This window comes from Marmota marmota, unplaced genomic scaffold (assembly GCF_001458135.2).
Source record: "Marmota marmota marmota unplaced genomic scaffold, marMar, whole genome shotgun sequence".
Lineage (NCBI taxonomy): Eukaryota > Metazoa > Chordata > Mammalia > Rodentia > Sciuridae > Marmota > Marmota marmota.
In genome coordinates, this window is record NW_025999985.1 from 643,774 (window position 1) to 657,319 (window position 13,546).

Here is a 13,546-nt window from a genome sequence, read left to right on the forward strand (position 1 = left end):
AGTAAGTCCCATTTGTTGATTCTTGTTATTAACTCTTGTGCTATGGGTTTCCTATTAAGGAATTTGGAGCCCAACCCCACAATATGTAGATCGGACCCAACTTTTTCTTCTATCAGACGCCGTGTCTCTGATTTGATATCAAGCTCCTTGATCCACTTTGAGTTAACTTTTGTGCATGGCGAGAGGAGGGGATTCAGTTTCATTTTGTTGCATATGGATTTCCAGTTTTCCCAGCACCATTTGTTGAAGATGTTATCCTTCCTCCATTGCATGCTTTTAGCTCCTTTATCAAATATAAGATAGTTGTAGCTTTGTGGATTAGTCTCTGTGTCCTCTATTCTGTACCATTTGTCCACCCGCATGATTTGGTACCAGTACCATGCTGTTTTTGTTACTATTGCTCTGTAATATAGTTCGAAATCTGGTATCGCTATACCGCCTGATTCACACTTCGTACTTAGAATTGCTTTTGCTATTCTGGGTCTTTTATTTTTCCATATGAATTTCATGATTGCTTTATCCATTTCTACAAGAAATGCCGTTGGGATTTTGATTGGCATTGCATTAAACCTATAGAGAACTTTTGGTAATATCACCATTTTATGATGTTAGTTCTGCCTATCCATGAACAGGGTATATTTTTCCATTTTCTAAGATCTTCTTCTACTTCTCTTTTTAGGGTTCTGTAGTTTTCATTGTATAAATCTTTCACCTCTTTTGTTAGGTTGATTCCCAAGTATTTTATTTTTTTTGAGGATATTGTGAATGGAGTGTTTTTCCTCATTTCTGTTTCAGAAGTTTTGTCGCTGATATACAGGAATGCCTTTGATTTATGCGTGTTGATTTTATATTCTGCCACTTTGCTGAATTCATTTATTAGTTCTAGTAGTTTTTTTGTAGACCCATTTGGGTCTTCTAGGTATAGAATCATGTCATCCGCAAATAGTGATAATTTAAGTTCTTCCTTTCCTATTTTTATGCCTTTAATTTCTTTCATCTAATTGTTGTGGCCAGTGTTTCGAGAACTATATTGAATAGAAGTGGTGATAGAGGGCATCCCTGTCTTGTTCCAGATTTTAGAGGGAATGCCTTCAATTTTTCTCCATTCAGCATGATGCTAGCCTGAGGCTTAGCATAGAGAGCTTTTACAATGTCGAAGTAAGCTCCTGTTATCCCTAGTTTTTCTAATGTTTTGAACATAAAGGGATGCTGTACTTTGTCGAATGCTTTTTCTGCATCTATCGAGATGATCATATGGTTCTTATTTTTAAGTCTATTGATGTGGTGAATAACATTTATTGATTTCTGTATACTGAACCAGCCTTGCATCCCAGGGATGAATCCTACTTGATCATGGTGCACAATTTTTTTGATGTGCCTTTGTATCCGATTCGCCAGAATTTTATTGAGGATTTTTGCATCTAGGTTCATCAGAGATATTGGTCTGTAGTTTTCTTTCTTTGAGGTGTCTTTGTCTGGTTTCGGAATCAGGGTGATGTTGGCCTCATAGAATGAATTTGGCAGAGCTCCTTCTTTTTCTATTTCCTGAAATAACTTGAAAAGTATTGGTATTAATTCTTCCTTAAAGGTTTTGTAAAACTCCGCTGTATACCCATCCGGTCCTGGGCTTTTCTTGGTTGGAAGTCTTTTGATTGCTTCTTCTATTTCATCTATTGTTATTGGTCTGTTTAAGTTGTGAGTATCCTCCTGACTCAGTCTGGGCAAATCATATGACTTAAGGAATTTATCGATGTCTTCACTATCTTCTATTTTATTGGAATATAGGTTTTCAAAATAATTTCTAATTGTCTTCTGTATTTCTGTAGTGTCTGTTGTGATATTGCCTTTTTCATCCCGTATGTTAGTGATTTGAGTTCTCTCTCTTCTTCTCTTCGTTAGCATGGCTAAGGGTCTGTCGATCTTATTTATTTTTTCAAAGAACCAACTTTTAGTTTTGTTAATTTTTTCAATAGTTTCTTTTGTTTCAATTTCGTTGATTTCCGCTCTGATTTTAATTATTTCTTGCCTTCTGCTACATTTGCTGTTGTTTTGCTCTTCCTTTTCTAGGGCTTTGAGATGAAGTGTGAGCTCATTTATTTGTTGGTTTTTCCTTTTTTTGAGGAATGACCTCCAAGCGATGAATTTCCCTCTTAAAACTGCTTTCATTGTGTCCCATAGATTCCGATATGTTGTGTCTGTATTTTCATTTATCTCTAAGAATTTTTTGATTTCCTCCTTTATGTCTTCTGTAACCCATTGATCATTCAGTAACATATTGTTCATTTTCCATGTGATGTAGGATTTTTCCTTCCTTCTTTTATCATTGATTTCCAGTTTCATTCCATTATGATCAGATAAAATGCATGGTATTATCTCCACCCCTGTATATTTACTGAGGGTTGCCCTATGGCATAATATATGGTCTATTTTTGAGGAGGATCCATGTGCTGCTGAGAAAAAAGTATATCCACTTGATGATGGTTGATATATTCTATATATGTCAGTTAAGTCTAGGTTGTTGATTGTGATATTGAGTTCTATAGTTTCTTTATTCAGCTTTTGTTTGGAGGATCTGTCCAATTGTGAGAGAGGTGTGTTGAAGTCACCCATAATTATTGTGTTGTGGTCTATTTGATTCTTGAACTTGAGGAGAATTTGTTTTATGAACGTCGCAGCACCATTATTTGGTGCATAAATATTGATAATTGTTATGTCTTGTTGGTGAATGGTTCCTTTTAACAGTATATAATGTCCTTCCTTATCCCTTTTGATTAATTTAGTCTTGAAGTCAATTTTATTCGATATGAGGATGGCCACCCCTGCTTGCTTACGAGGACCGTGTGCATGGTATATTTTTTCCCAACCTTTCACCTTCAGCCTGTGTATGTCTTTTCCAATCAGATGTGTCTCCTGGAGGCAGCATATTGTTGGATTTGTTTTTTTAATCCATGTTACCAGCCTATGTCGCTTTATTGGAGAGTTTAAGCCATTAACGTTTAGAGTTACTATTGATATATGGTTTGTACTTCCAGCCATGTTTGATTATTTATCTTCTTTTTTTTTTTTTTTTAATTTAGTTTGTTTCTCCATGGTTAGCTTTCCCCCCGCCCTCTGTCTTTATAGAGGCACTTCCCACTGATGGTTTTGGTTATTGTTTTTCATTTCTTCCTCGTGTAGTGTTTTGCTCAAGATGCTTTGCAATGCTGGTTTTCTGGCTGCAAATTCTTTTAACTTTTGTTTATCATGAAAGATTTTTATTTCATTGTCGTACCTGAAGCTTAATTTTGCTGGATACAGAATTCTTGGTTGGCATCCATTGACTTTCAGTGTTTGAAATACGTTGTTCCAGGATCTTCACACTTTCAGCATCTGTGATGAAAAATCCGTTGTTAACCTTATTGGTTTACCCCTGAATGTAATCTGCCTCCTTTCTCTTGTAGCTTTTAATATTTTCTCTTTGTTATGTATATTGGATATCTTCATAACAATATGTCCTGGCATTGGTCTACTGTGATTTTGTGTGCTCGGTGTCCTGTATGCATCTACAATTTGTATATCTGTTTCCTTTTTTTATTTCTGGAAAGTTTTCTGTAATTATTTCATTCAGCAGGTTACTCATTCCCTTGGTTTGAATCTCTGTACCTTCCTCTATCCCGATGACTCGTAAGTTTGTTTTTTTGATGTTATCCCATATCTCTTGGATGTTTTTCTTGTGATTTCTTACCAGCCTTTCTGTGTTGGCTAGACTCTTTTCAAGATGATATATTTTGTCTTCATTATCTGACGTTCTGACTTCTACTTGCTCCACTCTGTTAGTGATACTCTCATTTGAGTTTTTAATTTGGTTTATTGTTTCCTTCATTTCTAGAATTATTGTTTGATTTTTTATAATCTCTATCTCCTGATAAAGATGCTTAATTTCTTCTTTTTATCTGTTTATGTAATTCATTTTCAATGTGTTCTTTCACTGTTTGGATTTGCTGTCTCGTATCCTCTTTAAGGTTCCATTCCATCTGTCTAAGGTATTCCTTGAGTTCTTTATATGACCATTTTTCTGATGACTCTAGGTCCTCCTGAATATTTAGGCTGTCCTTCATTGTTTGTACTCCTTTTCTTCCTTGCTTTTTTATGCTGCTCATGGTACTTTTTGTTCTGTTTGACTGCTGAGTTAATGTTTACTCTTATAAATTTATTTGATGCTTGGGAGGAAAGATATTAGAAGGGAAGGGAAGAAGTCACTAAATAGAATGAGAGTAGGCAGGTAGAATTCAAGGAAGGGGGAATAAGAAAATTGAAAATGAAAAGACAAAAGAAAAAGAAAAGAAATTAAAGAAAGAAAAAATTTAAAAAAAATAATAATGATAATAAAAAAATGAAAATTAAAATTTAAAAAAAATAATAATAATAAAATAAAAATTAAAAAAATTAAAAACATTAAAAAAAGTTAAAGAACAACAACAAAAAAAATGAAAATGAAAGAAAAAGAAAAAAAACAAATTAATAATAATAATAATAATAGCAGTCATAGAGTTCGATTAACTTCTCTTCCAGTAAGTGGAGCTGTGCCCACTGGGCCAAGCTTCTCCTCTCAATAGGTGGGAACCAATCACTGTGCAGCAGCTCTTCCTCCCAGACTGGGCGGGTCTCCAATCCTGAGTGCCTAGGGCCTTCTCTTGTGTTTCCTCAAGCCAGGCCCTGCTCACCTATGACGCTTACCACAATACTGGCTACATGCCAGGTCTGCTGCTCCTGGGAGCCCTGTTTTCATGAATGCATGGGCACATTCTCCCTGTTTGCCTCCCTCAGACCCTAAGTTTGTAGAGCTTGGGGCAGAGAACCCCCAGAGAATTTGCTTGCCCTCTGGTAGCCACGCCCCCGGTAGCTGGTGCAAGAGACCTCATTTGTCAGCACTGGTGGGAGCACTAGCTGGGAGTTCTGCGCCGTGAGTCCCGCACCACTCCTGATTCCCTCGGTCTGGCTATCGTGCTCACGGGAGAGCTGGGAGGGGCCCTTAAGGTTTCCCCGCTGTGTGGAGAGAGATGGCGAGGGGATTACACACCTGTAGCGCTGGTTTATGAAGTTATCTCCTCCGCCCGTGACGTCAGTTCTCTGCCATGGTGGTATCCCATGCAAATTGTGACCGTTAGTTCCCTTTGCCGGGTGACCAATGCAACGGGTGGGTCATGACTGTCTCTCCCAAGCCCCGTTTCAATCCTGTGGCCACTGCCTATGAAGGCTCGGTTGGCTTTTACCTCTGTAAGTTCAGAAGGGCCGACCAGTTATTTCAGCGGGATCGTTAGTGCTGAGTCACGTGAAGCAGGTGAACCGGAGCTTGAATGCAGCCGATCGGGGCTTGGTGTGTGTTCTGAGGAGCCCAAACTGTTCTCCCCAGATCCACATCAGCTCAGCATTGCCTAGTGATCCTGAGCAAACAGCATTTAGACAGTTTATGACTCCTATGCCCGCGCAGCTGAAGAGGTCAGAGACTTGATCTCTATGCTCCCGCCGCCATGTTGGATCTCCTCAGTTCTATATTTTCAATGTTCTCTGTTCTGGATTGCTCATCACTGCAACATTACCTTCCTACAGTGCTGAGGTCTGGCTTTGAACTTGGGATCCTTCTGCCTAAACCTCCGCCCGCCACCAAGGTTATCGGTCAGGGTCAGCATGCCCAGCTTCTGTCCAAATTTTCTATCACAGAGCAAGGATCTATCACAGAGCAAGGAGTGGAGCCCCACCCCAGCAGGCAGGGAGGGCGGGGCCTAAGGAAGCAAGTGGGATGGGGCAGAGTGAGGGGAGCCCAGCCAAGATGCAGTAGCATTTCATGATGTAAGGCGGCAGAGGAGTAAAGAGGTAAGAAAAATCAAAAAGGAGAGAGAGAGCGAGAGCGAGAGAGAGAGAGAGAGAGAGAGAGACTGAAACTGTTCCTCACCAGAGAAAAATAAAAGCCCCAAGACATGCCCCAGAAACCACCCCTGCCTTCCTCACCCTGCCTGCACACAGTTACCACCCAGTTAGTCCCTGTTAGTGGATCAATACACTGATGAAGTTAAGGCTCTCAAAACCCAACCATTCCACCTCTGAATATTCTTGTAATACCTCACACATGAGCGTCCATGGGGCAATGCATATCTAAACCAAAATAAATATATGCACCCCATGTCTGCAGTGTCAAATGTGCTCTGTGTCCTCACCCAGTAGCACTTTGCTCCTGTGTGCTTAAGCCCATCCATGTGCTGACTCCTTCTGCATTTCACCACCTTCCCTCCCGCCCACTTCCCCTGCTCTTCATCACCTTCCCAGGAACTACTGGATCATCTTCTCCCCATGCCCTGCCCCTGTGTCCTCTTTCTCATGCCTCCTCCTCACACCTGTGCACTCACTGCCCGACCCACTGCACTCTACTACCTCAGGTCTTGACCTGAATGGGAAAGATCACAGCAATTTTCGAATCTATTTATTGAAATAAATTATTGCAGATTTGGAGAAACTAGAAACAATAGAAAGGGCTTGCTTTTTTGTGGTGAGCACTTGGTGCTCTGGAATTAATGTTTGTAGCAGGGGTGAATCTAGTACTTACAGAGGTGGTAGATCTGGCCTCTCAAACCATCTGATGCCACACTGATAAGAAACCTTGTACAGCATTCTCCATTTCTTGTATGAATATTTTTTCTCCCTCCTGTCACTAATAGGATCAATGTAGGTACAGTATATTTCCCTATAAATTTTTGATATTAATTACAATTGAATTTTACAAGCAAGTATAGATTGGTTGACTCATGTTTACACAGATGAGTCCACTGAATTTCCAGTTGAATGGTTGGTATCACATTTTCTTTTTACTTGTGTCTGTTTTGAAATTCTCCTTGGTTATTTCATCTTTCCATTTCTTTACTAAGAGCTTAAAGGAGGATTCCACTCAGGGAAATGGCGAATAGGAGGAAACAGGATTTGGGAAGCAAGGAATGCCATAGGATGGCATAGCTCACTGCCAGTCTTTCACATGTCAGCCCAGAGAACTTACTGACCCCTCTGTAGGTGAGGATCTTCTTCCAAAGACCATGAATAATTAGGAGCCTCTCCAAACACTCCAGAAACCTCTTAAGAGGTTCTAGCAAGAAACTTATAATTGTTTTTTGTAAGTGTCACCAGGGGAGAAAATTTGCTGTCCTCTGCACACCCATTGCTGCTACAGGGACAGTGATAATTACTGGTCTGAGGGGAGGTGAGGTCACAGCGTCACAGACCTATATCTCAGGAGCTGTCTGCATCCCTGCAGCACATGTCCTGGTCACAGAAGCCCCTGCACTGAGAACACATCCTGGTGAAGAGAAAGAACCTGCTGAGTGAGGCAGGTCAGTCTGAGTGGAGCCTCTGTGAGGAGGGAAGACCCATTTCTAGAGTGTGGGTAAGTGTTCACATCAGAAAAAGGGGTTGTGGATGGAACCTGGTTGAGTGTGAAAGTCACACAGAGGAAGCTGAGAAATTCCTGAGGAGTGGGCCCAGGCAGTGAAGAGCAATGGGCTGGTCCTGCACCAATCCCTTATGGCTCCTAGTTGAACAAAAGTAATCCTCACTGATGGTCGCTGCTGAACTAGACTCTACTGATTAGTTAAAGTGCATGTGGAGGTTGTTTTCAAGACGTCAGGTGCTTCCTCTCCATTATAGGATTTCTACACTGAATCTTCATGATGTCTATAGGTATACCTGTAGTCTCTACATGTTTATTATATAGAGAAAGACAAATTTACAGATATCCTCTTGTCCTGTGTAGAAAGTGATCTTAAGGTAATTTGTTGAGCAGAAAGTTTTCTCTAATTCTGGGCATGAGGAAACAGATGAAGATGGCCTTTGTACCAATCCTAAAACCGCGTGATTTGAGATTTTGATGAGGTTATTTTCCTCTTGAAGTGCTAAGGAATTCATGAGTATAGGTCAACAAAAGGATTATGGGTTTCCAACATCCACCTGTTATTCATATATCACCTTGTTTTCACCTGTTGGAAAATATTCTTTTGTTGTATCAAGTACACAATCTGGTCTAGAAATTTTATTGTGGAGTGTGCAAAGATGTATGGTAAACCTTTTCATATTTTATTAATGTGGATGCACTAAAGAAATATAATAGAGCAGGCACCTGTCCCATGGTGCATCTGCATTAATAAAATGTCTCAGTGTTCCTTCATAACTGATATTGATTTATAGAATAATTCTTTCCAAAAAATGGAAACATGTTACAATGAAAGCTTAAAATACCAGCATTTAGAAAATAATAGGAATTTTAAAAGACAAAACTAAATATACAGTGGAATTATTTAAAGAATCTCACTCACTAGCCTAGGAATCCTTGGTGGTTCACTGTGGAGTCTCTGTTACTGCTCAGCCAGGTTCAAGAGCACTTTGTTCCTATTCAGACTGTACAATTCAACAGACACTGGACCTCTGCAATTCTTCTGCTCCTGGTTGTTATGCAAAGCTCTCAGTGCCTGCCTCATGTTGTGAAGATTCAAGAAGTCACAATGTATGGCCTTCATACCAGGAATTCATGCACAATTTATGCTTTTAACTGTTTGAACAAAATTCATTAAAACCTGATAGAATAAAGAACTCAAAGTAAATTTTCACATTTACTTTGGGTTCTGGAGAGTGGGCAATACTGTATTTTGCTTGAGAAGACACATGCAGCCCAGGCCTCCTCTTTACCTGCAGGACCCTCTGGAAGGGACAGCAGGGACCTGGCAGGATGGCAGCCAGTGATGTGGCTGTAGGAATCATCTTCCTGGCACAGACTGTGGTTGGAGCTCTGGGCAATTCCTCTCTTCTCCTCAATTACCTGGTCCTTTACTTCACTGGGTGCAGGGTAAGACACACAGACTGGATTCTTCAGCACTTGATTGTGGCCAACTTGTTAACTCTCCTTTGTAAAGAAGTTCCCCAGACAGAGGCAGCACTTAGTTTGGGATTTTCCCTTGGTGATTTTGGATGCAAACTACTATTCTATCTTCACAGGGTGGGCAGAGGTGTGTCCATTGTAACCATGTGCCTTCTGAGTGTCTCCTGGGCCATCAACATCAGCTCCTGGGACTCCAGGTGGGCAGGGCTTAAAGTGAAAGCTCCCAGGTACATTGGTTTCTCCATGTTCCTGAGCGGTATCCTGTACATGCTTATAAATGTCATCATTCTTATGTACACAAATGGAAACAAGAGAAACAAAACCATCATCAATCTAAAAGATTATGGATACTGTTCTGGTGTTAGTTATAATATAACCACAGACTCACTGTTTGCAGCATTGCTAACCTTCCCCGATGCCCTGTGTGTGGGGCTCATGCTCTGGGCCAGCAGCTCCATGGTGCTCATCCTGCACAGGCACAAACAGAGAATGCAGCACATTCACAAGTCCAGCTCCCCCAGGTCCTCCCCTGAATCCAGAGCTACCCAAACCATCCTCCTTCTGGTCACCACCTTTGTCTTTTTTTACACACTTTCCTGTATCTTTCAAACTTGTTTGACTGTTATTTATAATCCCAACTGGTTTTTGGTGAGCACGGCTGCAATATTGACTGGGTGTTTCCCAGCTGTGAGCCCCTTCCTGCTCATGAGCCAAGGCTATAGTGCATTCAGGTTCTCCTTGGCTTGGTTTCTTAATAAAAAAAATTCCTGTTACTTTGACAAACAATTAATTTGAGAGTTTTTGCACAATTCTTATTTATTTATTCTAATTCACCAAATCTGAAGCATAGTTCTATATAGTTACATCACATGAGAATGGTGTTTTATATCTATATCCTGGGTCATCTTGGCAGTAAGCTCTCAGATTCCTGTATACCTGGAGCCTTGCATTTTTCTGGTGTATGTGGGAACTGGAATACGGTACTTTTCTGGCGCAAAGTCTGCACCCCTGTTTGGAGCAATCCTGAGTCCTCTATGTGAAGTGTGTGCTCACCAGCCATTAATGCTTTCTCTTTGCCTAAGTAAGTGTTCCTCTTTCTTTCCCTTACACCCTGGGATTTTTTGTTGATATGATTAATTGGAACTTCATGCTTCTCCTTCCAACCTGGTTTCTGCAATAACCAGGAGCAAAGTAGAAAGCTCAAGTCTCCAGCACAGAGGATGAGGTTGTTGACCTTCAGTTTAACAGAAGCCCTCCTGAGTCTTACAAGGCACTATTCCTCCTATGTGCTGTCCTTCATTGGTGCCTTCCATTGCCATAGGCAATGCATCAGTATGCATCAGTATCTAGGGAATTCCTGTCTATCTTTTTGCTGAGCCTTGGCACTCTGGTGTTCCTGCCAGGACTTCACCATATGCACATCTATTGTGCATGCAAACTGGATTCCTCCTATGCTTAGATTCCAGACATCAATGACAAGCACCCACCTCAGCCTTGAGAAGAGGCACAGTGGCATTCCACCCAGCTGTAGAATGTGGAGCAGAAAGTACAGCTAAGGGCTTTGGAATCCTGCAGTTTGCAGATGTGTGACAAAATGTTGGCAAGATATCCTGGTTCCATCCCAAAAATGTTCACTGAAATTATGAGTTAGCTTATTCATCATGCTCTGTTCTCCCCTCCTTTCCTGACTAAAGCACAACAGAGTTTTTCATGTCAACATGTATCATGGAAGAATAGTGGTTTTAATTGTCTCATTTCCTGACTTCTGATTTCTTTCTGCAATGAGGGGACCGTCTTTCCCTCTTCATGCCAATCCTCCACGATGTTCTTTCTCATCTTGGACCCACAGCAATGGAGTTGGTCCTCTGTGGACTGAGACCTCTGATATTGTGAGTCAAAATTAACTTTTTCTCTTCTTAATTGTTTTTGTTAGGTATCTTGGTCACAGTGATGAAAAAAAAAACTGACTAAGCAGCTTGCATATTGTATGGGTGATTTTATCATTTGTAGATCAAGTAGGTCTTGGATCATCCCCTTAAGGACTGGACTATTTGCTGTTTCCTAATGTGAAGTGAGGACAAGTGGTTACCTTTCAGAATTTATAACTCCTGCTGCTAGCACCTGGTAGTATTGTTACTGAAAGATTGGTCTTTGTCCCCAAGGCCAATTCAATAACAAGGACATGGTTTTTAGAAAAAGGAAAAACAAGTTTTATTGCTTTTAGCAAAGGAGAAGCACAGGGACTCCTGTCCAAGATGCTCTGATGCTGCCCGTCCATGGAAACAGGGTGTTGGGGGATTTTTTAGACTTTTTTCTAGTTAGATGGACAGAACACTTTTATTTTATTGATTTATTTTTATGCAGTGTTGAGGATTGAACCTGGTGCCTCATGCATGCAAGGCAAGCACTCTAACACTGAGCTACAACCCAAGACCAACAGAAGGTTTTTAAAGAAGTGATTAATTCCAGATGTTCCCTGTGTGTGTGTGTGTGTGTGTGTGTGCGCGCGCGCACGGTGGGGGGTGATTCACTTGTTCATTTGGGGTATAGTAATTCCTTAGATCTTCTGCCTGATCCCTAAAGTCTGAATTACTTGATTCTTGTGGTGGGCATGTGCTCAAAGATGGATAAGTTAGTCTAGAATGGAAATGGGTATTCCTGTTCCTTACCCCCAGGTTGGGAATGGAAGAGGGATAAGATGAAAAGAAATCTTATACATTTAAAAATAAGTCTCAGTGGATGAGCAACAAGAGCTATATTTAAAACATGAGGTAGACCACTGCTACATTATACCATTCTCCTAAAGATCTCACGACTTGGCCTAGATGCCTAGAGGACTAGATCCTGAGCTTGATTCTGTTCTCTGGCTTGCAAAAAGAGACTTAGTTACAAAAGAAAATAAAAAATCAAAAATCCATTAAAATTCCAATAACCAAAATACTCTTTTATACTTTAAATATGTGTGTTTGTGTGGTGTGTGTGTGTGTGTGTGTGTGTGTGTGTGTTTGCGTGGACATGAGCACCTGTACAGACATATCCCTTAAATGATGTTTATTATACATAAATCAATAACTCTGGAAAATTGTCTGTAACAAACATAATTTTTGAATTTAAAAAAATAGTGATTTCAGCAATGGCAATTGTTTTCAATAAAATATGCTCTTTTGTATTTTCTTCCCAATATTGAATTATTTGTTAAAGTATATGGAATGTATTTTCACTCATCCACTTTTGTTTATGTGTGAACTATGTCTCATGGAAGAAATATAAATGTAAGTATATTCAAATAATGTTTGCCTTTAACACTTGTAATTGGTCTTACATGTTTATTTAGTATTGGGCATCATGGAAAACAAGGATTAACAAATATTCACTCCATGACACCTGTTCTATTTGATTTTTGATGTTGGTTTCTGCTTTTTTTCCCCAAAATAGAATACATTTCATTTTTCAAAACTCATTAAAATGTATACTTATATAGTACATTTGGTCCTCCTTGACATTATATAGTATTGGATAGTAATGTTTTCCTTGCAACTGGCTCTTAAGTTACAGATACATGTTTTTAGATATTTTTATGTAAAAGTCAGGCATGCAATGCTCAGTGTTATAAACTAACATGAAGTGTTGAGAGCCACAGCCGAAGGGGCCCCAGCAAACTTCCAGCTGATTGGCTCACAGCGACCCCAGCAAACTTCCAGCTGATTGGCTCACAGTGGCCTCAGCAAACTTCCAGCTGCCAGCTGATTGGCTCCTCTGTGGTGATGCTCATTGGGCTGTTTCCACCACGGAGCTGCTCATTGGGGGACTCTTTTGGCTCCCCCCACACAGCCAAGCCAATCGGCCTCAAGAGTGGGAGGAGTGGGGGTTGAGAGGCTTGCCGGAAGCCGGTGGTGGCAATTGGGCTCTGAGGGAATTCCTGAAGAGCTTGTGTGGTGCGGTGTGTGTGTTCTAAAAAATAATTTCGTTTCTGCTTGACAAGTGGCTCGTGAATTGTGCCCAGCCAGACTGCAGCATTTGGTGGCCCACACGGGGGAATGACTGAGGGTAAGTGATAAGGTAAACTGCTTGCCCCAAGGGCAGGGTGAGAGGATGTGTAGCCATTTTAAGATTCTTCTTTTGTTTTGTTTCGCTTTTGATTTAAGTTGCCTGTCCCTGGAGATGGGTGAGATGGAAGAAAAACCATTCACATTTGAGGGAAAAATATTTGCATCTGAGTAACAGATAGGGAGAAAGGATGGATGGACATTTCAGGAGGATAGAAAGGCTGATATAATGATTTTTTGTTCCATTTTTGTTTCATTCTGTTTAAGTTTTGTTTGTTGTTATCTTGTTGGGTTGTGTTTTAGTTATAGTAGAAATATGGAATCAGGAATTAGTAAAAAACAAACTGAAAGAGTGTTAAGTAAATTATTAGAAGAAGGACGCATCTCAGTAAAATGAAGAACAGTCAGGACATACGTTGATACAATACAAAAATGTAGCCCATGGCTTTTTAAGGAGGAGTTGTTAAATATATCACAATGGAACCATCATGGTAAAGATTTAATAAGAATAGAAAAGAAAAGCCCAGGAACTCTGCCAGTTGGTACATTGCCATTGTGGACATTGGTATCTTTTTGCTTAGTCCAAAGCCTTCAGTTCAGACAATGG

General features: G+C 40.3%; 1 protein-coding gene across 1 annotated transcript; it reads left to right on the plus strand.

Annotated features, from left to right (window-relative positions):
- Positions 1-8,743: 8,743 nt before the first annotated feature.
- On the plus strand, positions 8,744-9,688 carry LOC107160750 (vomeronasal type-1 receptor 4-like). Its single transcript, XM_015507382.1, has one exon. The coding sequence runs from the start codon at positions 8,744-8,746 to the stop codon at positions 9,686-9,688; it is 945 nt and encodes a 314-aa protein (XP_015362868.1).
- The last annotated feature ends 3,858 nt before the right edge of the window (positions 9,689-13,546 follow it).